Source organism: Macaca mulatta, chromosome 1, assembly GCF_049350105.2.
Source record: "Macaca mulatta isolate MMU2019108-1 chromosome 1, T2T-MMU8v2.0, whole genome shotgun sequence".
NCBI lineage: Eukaryota > Metazoa > Chordata > Mammalia > Primates > Cercopithecidae > Macaca > Macaca mulatta.
In genome coordinates, this window is record NC_133406.1 from 13811260 (window position 1) to 13828781 (window position 17522).

A 17522-nucleotide genomic window follows, 5' to 3' on the forward strand; every position below is an offset into this window, starting at 1 on the left:
GATGTCAGTTCGATGATGATCTGAAAAGTGAGAAAGTTAGAAAACCAAAAATCAGAGCTCTTACTTCTTTGGAGCCACTACTGGCAAATGAAATCTTTTAAGGGTCATCAGCCTTCATACTAACAGCTGGAGAGTTTTATTTCTTTGCATTCATTTTTCCTCATTGGCAAGTGAAATAAATGCTGTTTTACTTTTTGCCAATGAGCAAACTAAAAGAGAATGTGTGGGTAAACCACTGTGTGCTCTTTGGCTGGTTCAGGGCCAAAAGGAAACCCCAGAGCAATTTTTAAATTTAAACCTCCTTCCTGAGGTTCCTTGAAAGAAGGCTGGAAATACGGGGTAAGGACAGTCAGTTTCACAGATGATGGTACTCACAGTGTAATCTACCGACCCTGGTGGTTCCTAGGACTCTTTTAGGGGGTTGTAAAGGTAAAACTTTATAATAGTACTTAGGAATTATTTACCTTTGTTACTACGTTAACATTTTCACTGATGGTACAAAAATATTGGTGGGTAAAACTGCTGGCACTTTTTTTTTTTTTTTTTTTTTTGAGGCCGAGTCTCGCTCTGTCACCTAGGCTGGAGTGCGGTGGCACGATCTCGGCTCACTGCAACCTCCACCTCCCAGGTTCAAGCAATTCTCCTGACTCAGCCTCCTGGGTAGTTGGAATTACAGGCACCTGCCACCACGCCTGCCCAATTTTTGTATTTTTGGTAAAGACGGGGTTTCACCATGTTGGCCAGGCTGGTCTTTAACTCCTGACCTCAAGTGATCCACCCGCCTCAGCCCCCCCAAAGTGCTGGGGTTACAGGTGTGAGCCACTGCGCTCACGCCAACTGCTGGCACTTTTAAATGAAGTCAGTAATCATTTTATTCTTCACCATCATGCACTCAATTGAAAGAAAAACCCAGGTTTTGGTTTGTTCATTTACCTTTTAAAAGTTTTTCTAACATGTTAAAAATACTTTAGGTGGGAGCTATTGTGGAAGTGAAGAATCTTGATGGTGCGTATCAGGAAGCTGTTATCAATAAACTAACAGATGCGAGTTGGTACACTGTAGGTAAGAAAATAAATTTTCTTTTAAAAATGTATTTTTAGTTACACAGAGAAAACTTAATACGAATAAAATGGAATTTCCTGGATTCACTTCTTAATACCCTAGATATTATTACTGTTACTGGATTTTATCTTTCCACATCTTTTAAAAATTTATTTCCAAAGTATATGTATGTGTATATAACAAAAATTGAAATTATTTAATGTATATATTATGCAATTGGAATTCTAGCTTTTTTTTACTTCAGAGTATATCTTAGAGAAATTTCTTTTTTTCCCCATCTTACCTATTTTTAAGTTTATAGTTCAGTAATGTTAAGGATATTCATGTTGTTTTATAACAGAAATTTCTTTTAACTGTGTGTATATAGATGGCTCCCAGCAGGAAACAAAGTAGTAGTATATTTTATAATAGTTGATATGCTAGTTTATTTTTTCTTACTGATGAGGTTACCAGTTTTCTTACTATTAAAATAAATGCTGGATTGAATGTTTTTTGTACCTAATTAGGTACTTAATTAGGATACCTGTTGTATCCTAATACTTCTGTAGTGTACATACTAAGAAATAGAGGTTGAAGAAAAATATACTCTAAAAACTTCATTAGTTAATGAAAACCGCCTTCCTAAACGATACTGTTTTCTCAGTCCTTGTCAGATTTTATGTCATTTTAAAAAAATTTTTGCTAATTTGGACATAAAGTAATATCTCAGTCTTGTTTCAATATGCTCTTCCCATGATTGCTAGTGAGATGGAGCATCTTTTCATGTTTATTGAAAGGAACATAATTTCATTTGTGTTTTCTCTGTTTTGAGTTGCTGGCTCTTTTATTCTTTCCCTTTTTCTCTTGAGATGATTTATCTTTTTATTATTTTTAGGACATGTGTTCTTTATATATTTTGGATATTAACTGTTTACACATATGTTTCTCCTGTTGCTTTATTTTTGTCTCTGCTTTTAATTTTCATGTAGTTAGTTGTTGTATGGTCACCTTTTATTTTGTAATTTTAGTTTTGAATCTTAAGAAAGCCTTTCATCAGTGTTATAAATCTATTTTCTAATGTATTCTAATTTTTTAACTTTTATTTATTTTTATTATTGTTCTACAAATAGATTTTTATTTCACCTAGAGTAGTATGTATTTTTTCCAGTGTTCTAAAATAATGATTAAAAACTATTTGTCCTAGATTGATAGCCATTTATTCCAGTATTATTTATTAAAGGTAACAATTCCTACCATTCAATGACCTCAGAGATGACAGTAAACACCTAGTAATATGTTTGGTGATTTCAGAGTTTGATAGAACTTTCAGATAGAATAGGTGAGTTTTGTTTTTACTTTTTTGGTGTGAGAATAAAACCTGGTGAAAACAGAGGGAAAATTATTTGATTTTGAGGCATAAGGAAATATTTGACTTTATGTAAGTGAGAAGACTGTGAGCAATTCTGTGTAGTGAGTATAGATGGTGATTGGTTGTAATAGTCTACTAAATGTGACACTTATGTTGTGTATTTTAGTTACATCATTTAAAGATGTACTGAAAATTATTTATCCAGTCTCACATAATGTAAGTTGTTACGTAACATACAAGAATCTAATTTTAGTTCAGCCAGTGAGGAAAGGGCATTGCCTTTCTTTTAATCATTAATCATTTCTCAATAAATGTGAGATCCTGTTGAGCATCAGAAAAAGAAAAGAAGAGAATCTAATTTTAGTAAGGTAGGCAGAAACTGTAATTTCTAAAATCGAGATCTGGTAACATTATTTAAAACAGAGTTACTGTCTTCCCATGATTTCTAAGTAATGTAGCATATCCCCAAATGATTTATGTATATCAGAAATTTATGCATATAATACAAAAATAGTCATACATTCCATATCTGTTAACTTATGGTGGTTTTGCTGGGGTGTTTTAAGTACTTTATTTTTATTAAAATTTTTCCCCTATGTTATTGAGATATAATTGACAAAATCATGTAAATGTATATGTAACATGATGATCTGATATGCAAATATATTGTGAAATAATTACTGCAACCAAGTTGCTTAACACTTCCATCACCTTTTCGTAGACATTTTAGTATTTTAAGTCAGTAGTTTTCAACTGGGATGAATTTACCCCCCAGGGAACATTTGGCAATGCCTGGAGACATTTTAGTTTGTCACAGCTGGGAAGGGGGTGCTACTGGCGTCTAGTGGGTAGAGGCCAGGAGTGCTGCTCAATATCCTGCAGTGCACAGGACAAGCCTACCACAACAGAGAATTTTCTGGTGCAGTATGTCACTAGTGACAGTGCTAAGCGCGAGAAACCCTACTTTAAATAATGAAAATACAGTTATTTTTTTGAAGGGGAAGTCTGACTGCATAAATTTGTAAGCTTTCTTAGGTAAATCTGTCAATATCTGTCAGTAGGAAAACCTGGCTTTTCTTTACCATTTTGAGAAGAGTTAATTAGCATTTAAGTGGTTTCCTCTTGAAATACCAACTTCTTATTTTTATTTGGTATGTCCTGTTTTAGACAAGATGTTTTCATTTCATATATGTTGTTTCCGTTTCACTAGAAATTGGATAAGTTACTTTAATAACTATATTTGAAGTTACTAGAAAACATAAAATGTGAATTGAATTCCAAATATAGTCTTAAATAGTATATCTATTTGCACTCAGAAAATTATAATACATATCATCTCTTTGATCTTTGAAAAAATCCTTCAGTGGCTTCCATTTTTACTCCCTCTCATAGTTTTCGATGATGGAGATGAGAAGACACTGAGACGATCTTCACTGTGCCTGAAAGGAGAGAGGCATTTTGCTGAAAGTGAAGTAAGTCATCATTTAACAAATGAACATGTCGTAATATTTTTTATTGGGAGGAATAAATTTTTGTTTTTTCAGCTCAGTCGATGTACTTCCTAATCAGGAAAGTTCATTAATACACAGTACCATTATGATGTAATCTGTGAAACCTGTTTAAGGTCCTGTGTTTGAGCACCAGGTTCTGTCTTCTTTTTTGTCTATGTAAAGTGTTTTAGTATTTGTCCACAGGTAAAATACAATGGGCTTTAATTATTATCTTTAGGCAGTTTTTAAATATATTTAAAATTTGTAAATAACTAGAAAGCAGATTTCTGATTTGTAATCTACTTGATCCTTGCCATAAAGGACGTATTGATACAACAGTCTTTAACTACCGCTACTGCTATTAACTGATACTATTATACCCTCTCCTTTTGCCTGACTGTCCTTCCTAAAATTGTCCCTTCCATTCCCTATCATCCTTTTAGATTGATTTAGCTCTTATTCCCTAACATTGAAATATGAGTACATAATTATTGTCTGCTTTCCTCACTAGAATGTGTCACAGGGGCAGGGACTTTGTATATCTTCTTTAGGGCTTTGTTCCTAGTTGCTGTAACAGTGCCTGATACCGAGTATGAACTTCGTAAGTGTTAGTTGGATGAATAGATGAGGTGCTTATAATTGCTAGGGACTTTGCTAAGTGCTTTACATACATTATTGCATTTGCAACATTATGAGGTAGTTACTATTATTATCCCCAGCTTTCAGATTAAGAAATGGATAGCTAGAGCTGTTTTTCTAAACAGCACTTTCTAGCACCAAAGCCATATCCTTAAATTGAAAGATGTTAGTAAGAACGGAGGGTTCACAAAGTTTTGTAACTAACTTGCTTGCAATTCAGAATTTAAAAGATAGATGTTACTCTGAATGGTGTCATGTTATCTAATCCAGTCTACAGATATTCATTGATGCACAGTGTGGCCAGGCTATTTCTTTTTTCTAGTCAGTATTTGGAATAGTGTTTCTTTGGGGGATATTTTAATATTACTTATTAACCTATTAGACTTTATGTTTTTGTTTTGAAAAATTTTTGCTTCTCTTAATGATTGAATTCCCACTTAAATTTAGAATTTGGGACAGGTTCTCTGTATTATAATTCCAGCCTATCCCTTTAGTCTCATATTCAACCACTTCCCTGTACTTCAGCCTTATTAGACTGCTTGGTATCTTCAGACTACGGTCCATACTTTATTGACTCCTTTCCTCTTGTTGGAATCTCACCTATGTTGAAGGCCATTATAAATGCTTCCTCCTCCATGATGTCTTTTGTGAGCTCTCTACCCAAATTGGATCTCTTTATCTTTTGGTCCTTTTGCACTTCTCTTGCTTATTCTTGTTTTAGAGTCTTTTTTTTTTTTTTTTAACTTTTCTCATTTTCGCTGTAAGATTTTAAGCTGTTTTAGGGGAATATCCTTTTTTTCCTCACTTGATAGGCCCCCCTTTTCCTAGCAATTTCTACACAAAAGCCTTCAATAAATATGTGTGGAATAAACTGAAGGTTGACATATAGTAAATACAGACAGCTTTGGGACAAGTATAGTGATAAAGTACAGAATTCTCCCTGAGTTTGTGGAATTATTTTAATTTCATTTCTGTACAGTCAGTGAGTATGAGGACTTGAAGATGTGGTTTTTCTCCTGTTAAGTGAAGGTCTGCATTTTATTTTTTTAGTCTAGAGAAACAGCCAAAGTACTACTTTTTTTAACCAGGATAATTTTGAGTTGGAATGGTTCATAAGATAGTTGTAGGTTAAATGCTGAAGGTAATATGAACAAGTGGCTGTGTATCCTTCATCTCTTCAAGGAGATTCAGTTTTAGTGTGTCTGTGCAGGTGTGTACTTTTAATTTTTGTTTTGCTAGAAGGAAATTAGAATACTGGTGTGTGAATCTTTAACTCCCCTCTGATGTGCCAGGAGCTGTGTAGTGCTAGGTTCCGGGACAAAGGGTAAGCCAAGTCATGTAAACATGGAACTTATCATTGGATACTTACCGTCTGTTGGAGGAGAAAAAGCATTAATCAAACAATCAAACATATTTTAAAATTTAAGTGTAGTAAGCCCTATGAAGATGTGGTCCAGAGTGTACCCCAATAGGGGAATTTAATCTACCATCTGTATGTTCTTTTCTCTTTATTTGGTATTTTTCATATTGTTTTAAAAGTTTTAATGTTTTTGAAAGACCATTCAGAGTATTAGCAGTAGTAGTCATAACATTGTCCTTTAAGAGGAAAGCCACTTCATACTGGCAGTGTTTTGGGTCACTAATCCCGTTTAATAAACTACTGAAATTAATCCCATTTCATAAACACTGAAATTCAAGATTCGTGGAAAGAGATCACAATTGCACTTCAGTCAGTTTATTTTTTTAATAATTTTATTTTATTTTGTTTTGTTTCGTTTTATTTTTTTTTATTTTTTGAGATGGCGTCTCACTCTGTTGCCCAGGCTGGAGTGCAGTGGCGCTATCTCAGCTCACTGCAAGCTCCGCCTCCCGGGTTCACGCCATTCCCCTGCCTCAGCCTCCCGAGTAGCTGGGACTATAGGCACCTGCCCCCACGCCTGGCTAATTTTTTTTTATTTTTAGATTTAGTAGAGATGGGGTTTCACCGTTTTAGCCAGGATGTTTTCGATCTCCTGACCTCGGGATCCACCCGCCCCGGCCTCCCAAAGTGCTGGGATTACAGGCTTGAGCCACCGCGCCCAACCTCAGTGAGTTTAAATTCCAACACTGAAGCCACTGGTTTTAGCCATAACCAGCTTAGTGAGTGTGTTACCTGCTGCTTAACATCTGTAGGACAGTTTAGGTATTTCTGAAGACCATTCATACTTTGAGTTTTATACAAAAGTGGATTCATCATCTGGTTTTTTTTTTTTTTTTTTTTTGGAGACAGGCTTGTTCTGTTGCCCAGACTGGAGTGTAGTGGCTGGCATGATCTTGGCTTACTGTAGCCTCTGCCTCCTAGGTTCAAGCAATTCTCATGCCTCAGCCTCTTGAGCATCTGGGACTACAAGCGTGCACAAGCACGCCCGACTAATTTTTGTATTTTTAGTAGAGATGGGGTTTCGCCATGTCGGCTGGGCTGGTCTTGAACTCCTAGCCTCAAGTGATCCTCCTACCCTTGGCCTCCCAAAGTGCTAGGATTACAGGCATGAGCCACCACGCCTGGCCAATTATCTGGTATTCTTTCTTTGTATTTACTACGTGCAATTGAAAACTCTAGAGAAGTTTAGGTAAAATCCCAGTTCCATATTTTCTGCAGCCCATTTTAGGTAATAGGGCCATAGACTCTTTCCCTCTAGGCCTGTGTAGTTTTCTATGTGCCTTTAATACAGCTTTCAGGAGCCTCTGGTTTTTACTCTTTAGGTATAAGATGGGACAAATTCTACCCTCCCCCCAGGTCTTTTCAGTCCCTTGAAATAAACATGCCCCTGCTTTTCTGGACATTGAGGCAGGGACAGAGATACTGCTTCTTATGTTTCTTCTTGTTACGTACTAGGGGAGAGTCTGTGGTCTCTTATTTGAAAATTACTATGTGTGATTCTTAGACAACTCTTTAGAAATTTTCTTTCCTGTAGCAAGTGAAATGACTAACAGATACTTAAAATAGAAATCACAGTGTGTAATAAAAATCTCTCTCTCTCTCTTTTCTGCTTTCAAGAGAGCAACCTTAATTTTTTGTGGGGACAGCATACATTTAATCCATCTGTTTGCCTGGCAGAAAGTGAATCCAGATTAATTTGTTTTCCCTGTTTACCATATATAGTCATTTAGTAATACTCTATAGTGACAGTATTACCAAAATAGTATTTCAGATTACGTAGAAATTTTCACCATAGGAGTTAATGACAGGCAACATCTAGATTTTCTGGGCCGGGTGTGGTGGCTTGTGCCTGTAATCCCAGATGTTTGGGAGGCAGAGTTGGGCAGATGGCTTGAGCCCAGGAGTTTGAGACCAGCCTGGACAACATGGCAAAAGCCCATCTCTACAAAAAAATATAAAAATTAGCTGGGTGTGGTAGTGCACACCTGTGGTCCCAGCTACTTGGGAGGCTGAGGTGGAAGGATCGCTTGAGCCCAGGAGGTTGAGGCTGCAGTGAGCAGTGATCATGCCACTGCACTCCAGTCTGAATGATAAAGTGACAGAATAAAAACAGTTTCTGCTTGGTATATATTGAGTTTAGGACAACTTTTGCCTCCAAATAATTTTTTTTTGTTTCTTTTTGAGATGGAATTTTGCTTTTGTTGCCCAGGCTGGAGTGCAATGGTGCAATCTTGGCTCACCGCAACCTCCGCCTCCCAGGTTCAAGCGAGTCTCCTGCCTCAGCCTCCCGAGTAGCTGGGATTACAGGCGCCTGCCACCACGCCAGGCTAATTTTGAATTTTTTTTTTTTTTTTGAGCCGGAGTCTCGCTCTGTGCCCCAGGCTGGAGTGCAGTGGCGCAATTTCGGCTCACTGAAAGCTCCGCCTCCCAGGTTCACGCCATACTCCTGCCTCAGCCTCCTGAGTAGCTGGACTACAGGCGCCCGCCACCGCGCCCGGCTAATTTTTTGTATTTTTAGTAGAGACGGGGTTTCACCGTGTTAGCCAGGATGGTCTCGATCTCCTGACCTTGTGATCCGCCCGCCTCGGCCTCCGAAAGTGCTGGGATTACAGGCGTGAGCCACCGCGCCCGGCCTAATTTTGTATTTTTAGTAGAGACGGAGTCTCCATGTTGGTCAGGCTGGTCTCCAATTCCCCATCTCAGGTGATCCGCCTGCCTCGGCCTCCCAGAGTTCTGGGATTATAGGTGTGAGCCACCACGCCCAGCCCAAATAATATTTTTTAAATGCCTGATTTAAGGTTCATAAGGACAGGATTAGGTTCTGTACAAACTAAATTTAAAAGATTAGATTTTTTGCCTGATGAGGATTATGAAAGTTATGATTTTTGTCAGTCTTTTGAAGGAATCAATCTTTAGTTAATCCTTTATGGCTAGTACCTTTTTTCTTGATCATATTGTTTGTTGTTAGATACATACATCTATGTACCTTAAACACATTTACATATATTCTAGTGAATTATGTAAAAAAGATTGTTAATATGGTTCATCTTTTCACATTTTAGTTCATTGTAGTTATAACAAAATTGTCTGAATTGTTAAAAAGTTAAATATTTCTTTCTTTTTTTTTTTTTTCGAGACAGAGTCTTGCTCTGTTGCCCAGGCTGGAGTGCAGTGGCGCGATCTTGGCTCACTGCAGCCTATGCCTCCCAGGCTTACGCCATTCTCCTGCCTCAGCCTCCCGAGCAGCTGGGACTACAGGTGCCCGCCACCACACCTGGCTAATTTTTTTGTATTTTTAGTAGAGATGGGGTTTCACCGTGTTCGCCAGGATGGTCTCGATTTCCTGACCTCGTGATCCGCCTGCCTCGGCCTCCCAAAGTGTTGGGATTACAGGCGTGAGCCACCACGCTCGGCCTAAATATTTCTTTTTACATATTACATTAGTTAGTTTAGATGCCTGCTCTTTAATTCTAAGTTGATGGATACTCTCTGTTATACCACCCTGGTTTGTAACTTTAAGAAGTCTCTTTGTCTTAAATAGTTCCTCACTTTTTTTTATCTGGGCAGTTGTCTTGGGAATCTCTAGTTGCTCTGGTGTTTGTGAAATCATTTATAACAGGAAAGATTCTTCTTAGGATGAGGAAAGGAATAGAAACTGTGGAAAATCTTAAGAAAATGTAGGAAAGGAAAAAATTCAAATGTAGAAATAAAATGTAATTTAAAAATTAAGTAAAATTAATGTTACATTTTATTAAAAAAGGTTTATTGCAGAAAATGTTTGCAGAGTAGTAATATAACTTACTTGGAGGCTTTTTGTTCATGCAATCGATGCTTTATCTTCATAATTAATTTTGTTTATTTTACTTATTAATTTTATTTTATGGATTATGATTCCCTATGTACAAATTAATACTGAAGCTGCAGTTGGCCCTAACCTTACAAATAGATTTCTTAATTCTCACATCTGTCTTTCCACTGAGCTGTATTTGTTTTGTATTGTAATCATTCTTAGATACCTACCAACCTTCACATAGGTAATGAATCTAGAGAGAGCAGCCAAATTTCTTTTCACTTTTTCTTTTCCAGTAATGAGCTCATTCATCTTTATTCTAATATCTTTGAAACTAGAATTTTCTATCTTTAGGAAAGCTGTGTTTTAGCTTCCCTGGGGGGAGAGTTTAATTTCAAAATCTGAGCATATTCTTAAATTGATTTGATTTAAAGCAAAGAAGGCACTTGCAAAGTGGTAATTTTTTGATGGGTTTATGTTCTTACCCACAGACATTAGACCAGCTCCCACTCACCAACCCTGAGCATTTTGGCACTCCAGTCATAGGAAAGAAAACAAATAGAGGAAGAAGATCTAATCATATGTAAGTCCATTTTCATAACTGTTAGTTGAACCTGAATTCATTTCTCCTTCTAGTATTGTTTATAGTTATTTTAAAATTGTAATTTGCAAAATGCTAACCAGATCTAATAGTAATTTCAGATCTAATAGTAATTTCAGACTCCTCAGCATGGGTGATTGAGGTTCTCCATGCTTAGGCAACCTTACTTAACAGCTGTATCTGCCTTCAGTTTCTCCTTGCATGTTATCTTGATGCTGTAGTCAAAATGAAACCAGTCAATAATTCCTGAATACATCGCTTGTTTTCTAATATCATGCTTTTATTCATACTGTTATTTTTGGTCTCCATGCCTCCCTTCCCCATAACTGTCTTGTCCATGCCTTAATTCTCAACAAAAAAGCTTAAACCTTTATATGAACCATTTTGTGTCTCCCCACACTTTCCTTGAAACCAGACATGTTTCTCTCCCCTCTAAATCCAATTCTCTGGCGTAGTATGAACTGTGGAGCCAGTTGGTCTGGGTTTGAATCCTGGCTCTGCCACTTACTTGCTGTGTGATCTTGGGATGTTTACTTAATCTTTTCATACCTCAATTCTTATCTATAAAATTGGGATTATAATATTACCTATCTCTTAGTGTTGTTGTGAAAATTAAGTGAATTCATATTCTTAAAGTGTTTATAGAGTAAATGTTATGTAAGTACTAGATAATCAACATCATATATTGACATGAAAAATTTCATGGTGCAATACCAGTATGTAACATAATGTCATTTGTATATGAAAATGTGTTTACATGTAAATATAAAAATTCTGCTTCCTGGTGTTTATGTCTGACAAGTAGGACTGGTTCTTGCTGCATTATTTGAACTTAAAAAAATTTCTACATTGTTATATATAATATAGGAAAAATAGTCTCTTGTCAATAAGCTTTTTTAATTTTGAAAAGATTGCATCTAGTATTTAGACATAGTTTTACGATTTTACATACATCATCCTAAAGTGGAAACATAAGTTTAAAAATGAATTTATTGTGCAATATTACGTAATATTGACCTGCAGATATGACCAAAAATTATGATCTGTTAAAAAGTCAGTTAGTTTTTATTTCCTCTTCTATCGTTCCCCAACTGTTAGATGTTTCTTAGTTGAGGTGTCCGTTTTGTGAATATGAGAATAAAGCATGCATTTGTTAGTGAATAAGTTGATCTTTGCTTTCTAAAGACTCCAGCAAACATTCTAAGTTAGTGATTTTCCTGTTGAGAATCTCTATGTGTAATGAGAGATTTGCTGTGGAGATTGTGTTATACATGTGCAAAGTATGAATGCAGACCAAAGGTTGAGAATTACTCGTGTAGGAATGAAGACCTGCTCCGTCTGTAATCTTGTTTTGCTTGCTCTTCCTTCCCCCTCTCTACCATGGTTGGTCATTCCCACTGCCAAGGAACCTGACAATGTTATTCTTGCTTGGCGTTTTAAGCCTTGGTGTGTAAGCATTACAGGCAAGTACTGCAGTTCGAAATGCCCATCTCCTTAATTACATTTGCTTAAGGTTCTTTCTCCCCTTTCTTCAGAGTGATTTTCTGAAACAAAGTCTTAAACCTGAATCTTAAGGGCATTCATCTGACCTTCATTTCTTCTTCCATTACTCCATTGAAAAAAGTCTTTGCTGTGGTCTCAGATTGCCATTTAAAATGTATTTTTGTTCAAAAATATATAAAGTTATCTCTTCTTAGGATTCCCAGGACTTCGTTGTTGGAGTGATGTATCACCAAATTTGTTTTCTTTTAGCAGCTGTTATTCCATGTCTCAATTAATCTACCCCTAGTTATTCCAAAATTGATTACTTTTAACATCTTCTATTAAATTGAGTTTCAGTATATTCTACCTTTAACCCTAGTAAGTTCAAGTATTTTCTTTTTTTAATGATTATCATCCTCTAGCTTTATTTTCTTAAAGCAGGTTATTGATTCTTTTAATCAATGTATTACTGGATTGAATTTTCTCCTTATAATTTACCCATTGTTTGCAGCGGTTGTGTTTAAGTCATCCAGAAGAATAGAATACCTGGAATTATGGAAGTATTTGTTTGTCCCTCTCCTCTTGAAGTTGTTTTCCAATAATCTGGCAGACGTTTATGTGCAACTGCTACAATAGGAAAGCAGTCTGTTTGCTATTATTTTTCCCCCCTTCGGAAAAAAGACAAAACATAAGGTTTACAATGAATCTTGTTAATAAGGTATTATATGAGTATAGATTTTACCCAGTAACAGTGCTAAGATTTACCCAATACCTGGTTTATACTTGCTATTTAAATACAGGCCTGCAGATCTGAACACATGTTTAAATTAGTTTATTATTCACATATCATAAAATTTACTCTTTTGTTATATGTTTTAATCTGTAGATTTGTATCCAATAATTCACCCTTTTAAAGCATACAGTTTAGTGGTTTTTAGTATATTCGTAAAATTGTGTAACTATCATCACTGTCTAATTCCAGAAGATCTTTTTATTTTGCCACTTTATTTTGAGAATTTGATTCATTTCCTCCTTGATAACAATTGAGAAAAAAATTAAAACCCATTTATAGTTAAGTGTACATAGGTTGTGTGTGTTTTAATGTCTAAGAAGGTATATACATTGTCAGTTTTCTGGATACTAATAGAACATTTCAGTTTACAGAGTTTGAAACAGTAAATTGATTTGCCTAAAATAAAAAAGAATCAGAATTGCATGTCAAAGGTTAAGCCTCTTGTTTTTGCTCAATTTGTATCATTATTTGGTATTCCTTGGCCCATGTCTTGTCTAAAGTTCGTCTTTCTTGATTTACAACTAATTAGAGTTAATAGTGAGTGTGATCAGTTTTAAGTGATTGGCTGTTAGAATATTATGGTAAAAATTTCTGTGTAATTAACTTTATTTCTAGTGATATCATCAGATTTTATTTCATAGAGACAGTGCACTATTTTGTTGTGGCTCTACAAATACCTTGTCACCAAAGAAATAGCAATGTCAGAAATGAATAAAAATCAAGCAGACTCTCTGCTTGCTCTGTCTTTGCTCCTGTAAAATATTTTGGATGCTCATTAATTTTAGTTTATTAGTTTATTGAGTACCTGTCTGTGTAAACAGTTTTCTGGCTAAGCTCCTCTAAAAGGAAAAGTTAAAGAGCTTCATGTATAATAGTATGGTTTACACTGATTGTATACATTTTGTGATTTTAGAAAAAAATCAGAAATACCATAGTAAAAAAAAAAATAAGTATTTTTACTTTATTTTATGAACAAGTGTTTGTTGAGTATCTATACTGTGCCAAGCATTGTTCAGGTACTTGAGATATGTCAATAAACAAAAAGTTACTTAAAAAATTTTCAACTTAGAGCTTACGTTCTCTCAGGGGAGGAGATAGTGAAATAAACATTGGGTTCACATACTTGTTGTGGAAGAATAAACATAAATAAGTAAATTATATAGTATAATAAAAGTGAATGCTGTGGTAATAAGAGCAAGATGAAAAGAGGTAGATGGGCAGGGGTTGTAAATTTGAATAAGGTGGAACAAAGTCTTGAGTAGGTGAGGGGGAAGTGGCATCTAGTCTAAAAGAGGGGATGATTTTAGATAGGAACTTTGCGATTTTATGTGTAAGGTGGATAGATGTTTCAGCTGGCTGAACAAAAGTGTTTTGTTTTTCTTTTTGATATACTGTGAAATCTGAAGTCTTAACACTTGTTAAGTCTTAAGAAAAGTTACAATTTGTAAAAATGATGCAGATAACTTTGTTAGTCAAATAAAGCCCCCTTTTCCCAGTGTCGTACAGATTTTGATATATGTTATCTCTGACATTGTAGCTTTCTAGCTGCTAACTTACAATAGAGTGTTCATAAACCCCTAGCTGAATGAGTCTTCTGTGGCTACTTTGAAAAAGCAATAATTACGATTTTAAGCTTGGTTGTATTCTGTAGTCATTAGAAAGTTAAAAAAGTCACTACTCTTAAGCTCTTCTAAATCAAGTAGAAATCAGACTTGTGAGGACTGTCATTACTGTCCTAAGCTGTATGTCTATGTGTAGGGTCTTATGCTCCACTAGTATAAAGGTAGTTGAGTTTTCCTATTGTTACCTACTTTCTAAGGAGAGATTGACCTTCTTTAAGTGCCATTGAAGTACAATACATCTTTTTTTTTTTTTTTTTTTTTTTTGAGACGGAGTCTCACTCTGTCACCCGGCTCACCGCAACCTCCCCCTCCCAGGTTCAGGCAATTCTCCTGCCTCAGCCTTCGATCCAGAGTGGCTGGGATTACAGGCGCCCGACACCACGCCTGGCTAATTGTTGTATTTTTAGTAGAGACAAGGTTTCACCATTTTGGCCAGACTGGTCTCAAACTCCTGACTCAGGTGATCCACCCGCCTCGGCCTCCCAGAGTGCTGGGAGTACAATACTCCCAGCCAAAGTACAATACTTAATATTCAATAGCAAGCTTTGAAGATTTGCTTTGTTTCTGCCAGGGAACAATTTTTGTTATTTGACTGATCATTGAAATCAAGGGGGTGGTATTCCCCATGTCACTTTAAAAAGCTTAATATTATTATAATAGTTTTTACTTTTTTGGCCAGGTGGGGTAACTCACGCCTGTATTTCCAGAACTTTGGGAGGTATGGTGGGTGGATCACGAGGTCAGGAGATGGAGACTATCCTGGCCGACATGGTGAAACCCCTTCTCTACTAAAAATACAAAAATTAGCTGGGCATGGTGGCGGTCTCCTGTAGTCCCAGCTACTCAGGAGGCTGAGGCAGGAGAATCGCTTGAACCCAGGAGGCAGAGGTTGCAGTGAGCTGAGATGGCACCACTGCACTCCAGCCTGGCGACAGAGCTAGACTCCATCTCAAAAAAGAAAAAAATAGTTTTCACTTTGTTTACATTTATATTGGAATATATAAATATAAAGACATGACAGTTACTTTCATACTTTTGGAAAGGCATCAAAGACAAATTGAGAGTATAACTAGATAGTGTACCAAATAGGTAAATCATGTCTAAAGTTTTTTTTAATAGTTTGTCAGTTTTCCTTTTTTGGTCAGTGAAATTGATCATTGCAAACTATCTGAAAAACACTTTTATCTTTGTAGGTGTTCAATAATAGCCATTCTAAAAAGGGCATATGTTATTGTCCATCAAACATTTCCTAGTTTTTACTCATTCTGGGCATTTTCTTTGGTGCTGATTCTTTATTAGAATCAGATTCAAATTGGAATAGCTTTTTGTTTTGTTTTTCTTTTTACTACACTTTTCTTAGACGTCAAATTGATGGTTTCAGATACTTTTTCTTCTGACAGTTGTCTTTCTAATTTACTAGTCCAATATTTAATGTTACTGAAAGGATTTTCTGTTTTTCTTTTAATTTTGAAAGTGCTTAACATCATACAAAAGAAGCTTATCCATTTGTTGTTATGGAGAACAGTGGTGATCTCTTTTCAGATTGCCTCCTCTTCCCACCCTAACCTCAGTTAATAAAGGTCTGCTCTCCTACCTTTTAAAATTAACTTTGTACTAGAGATGTAGAATTACTATCTCCAGAATTCCTTTAATTTGTTATTGGGATTGTGTATATTTTAGTATAGTACTGGGATGTTTAATATGGGGCTTCCGCCTTTTTGAGGATTTGGGAACCAGTTATTTGTCCTGATCTTCCTCTTCAGTTTTTCACAGTAGCACTAAATAAACCAGAAATATTTTTAGGAAAATGATGTGCTTTCCTCTCATGATAAACTCTTGCTGTTACTTTTTTAGAAATTTAGAAAATGATTTAAGATTTAAATTAGCCATTTTGCAGGTCTTAGGAAATGTAGTTAAGAGTTTGGGAATACCTATATTCATCATTGGCATGCTTATTTGTGAGGATAAATGGAAATATTTTATTTTTTTTCTCTCCTTAGACCAGAGGAAGAGTCTTCATCATCCTCCAGTGATGAAGATGAGGATGATAGGAAACAGATTGATGAGCTACTAGGCAAAGTTGTATGTGTAGATTACATTAGTTTGGATAAAAAGAAAGCACTGTGGTTTCCTGCATTGGTGAGTAGCTTCACTATAAAAGAGTTTAATTTCAAACTATATAAGTTTATGAAGAAAACAATTTTCTTACTAATGTTTTTCATAGGTACAAAATGAGGAAATGTTTTTAGCGTTATTTAGTTCACACTAAGCTTACTTTTAATGTTGTCTTTGAATACAAAGAACTCTTGAAGTCATTCAGGAAAGGCAAAATCTTGATAATCTTAGAGGTTTAGCCGTGTGGAAGTTTAATTCTCTCTCTCTCTCTCTGTCGAAAATTCATGGTGCAAACTTTTAAAGCTCCTAAGTCCATGTGGGTCTAGATTGCAAAAGAACAACAGAATCTTCATTGGTTGACAAGGATAACTAGACATTTTCTTCATACTTAATGAGTCAGGGTGTTTCCATCCTTGATCTTAATCTTGCCTTTTGGGTACTCCCTATATAATCATGACTGCAGTTATATGTTACTCCACTCTTCAATTTTCTCTACAGTAGATTTTTAATTCTACCTACTTTTTAATGTTTTTCTCTCCAAAAGATTGCAACTCCTTAGATTCCATGTTGAATATTTTGCATTTTTCCCTTGTTTTCTCACATTGCCTTGTTGTGATTCTGAGGAGGTACTCAGGATTTATTATCAGGAGTATCCTCGTGATTGTCCCAGGTTCCTGTATTTCAAACTGTTGAGACAGATGACAGAAAGCCTTTTGAGTTTTTTATCTCTCTGTTTTTCATAACCACTAGCTTTAGCAAGTTGAAAGGGCCATGTATAGACCATTTTCTTTGACTTTTACGAAGGGAACATATACTAACATCTTTCACAGACATAACTAGGCTGCTTTTCAAATAATCTTTTGGTAGACAAAATAATTTGTAGCTCTTAAAGTAAATAGAGGTTCAATTAATAATTAGCTCTATATCATACTTTAATGAAGATTTAATTCTGTGGCAATAAGAATGCATTTTTTTCTGGACAGGATATAATTGGATAAGTCACTTAAGCTTTTAAATTTCAAGTAGGAGACTGAAGTTAATAATCAATATGTCTTAAGAATTATCTTGGGCCGGGCATGGTGGCTCAAGCCTGTAATCCCAGCACTTTGGGAGGCCGAGATGGGCGGATCACAAGGTCAGGAGAACGAGACCATCCTGGC

At 35.8% G+C, this 17522-nt stretch overlaps 1 protein-coding gene across 7 annotated transcripts in view; it reads left to right on the plus strand.

Annotated features, from left to right (window-relative positions):
• ARID4B (AT-rich interaction domain 4B) overlaps positions 1–17522 on the plus strand; it is a 167318-nt gene that overhangs the window by 74045 nt on the left and 75751 nt on the right. For all 7 annotated transcript variants that reach the window (XR_013416007.1, XR_013416006.1, XM_077998447.1 and 4 more), the window contains 4 exons: positions 972–1062; positions 3803–3882; positions 10241–10332; positions 16248–16386. Coding sequence is in view for 3 of the 7 variants with exons in the window: in XM_015126853.3 (XP_014982339.1) it covers positions 972–1062; positions 3803–3882; positions 10241–10332; positions 16248–16386 (402 nt within the window). In the remaining 4 variants the exon portion in view is untranslated. The remainder of the gene's footprint in view (positions 1–971; positions 1063–3802; positions 3883–10240; positions 10333–16247; positions 16387–17522) is intronic.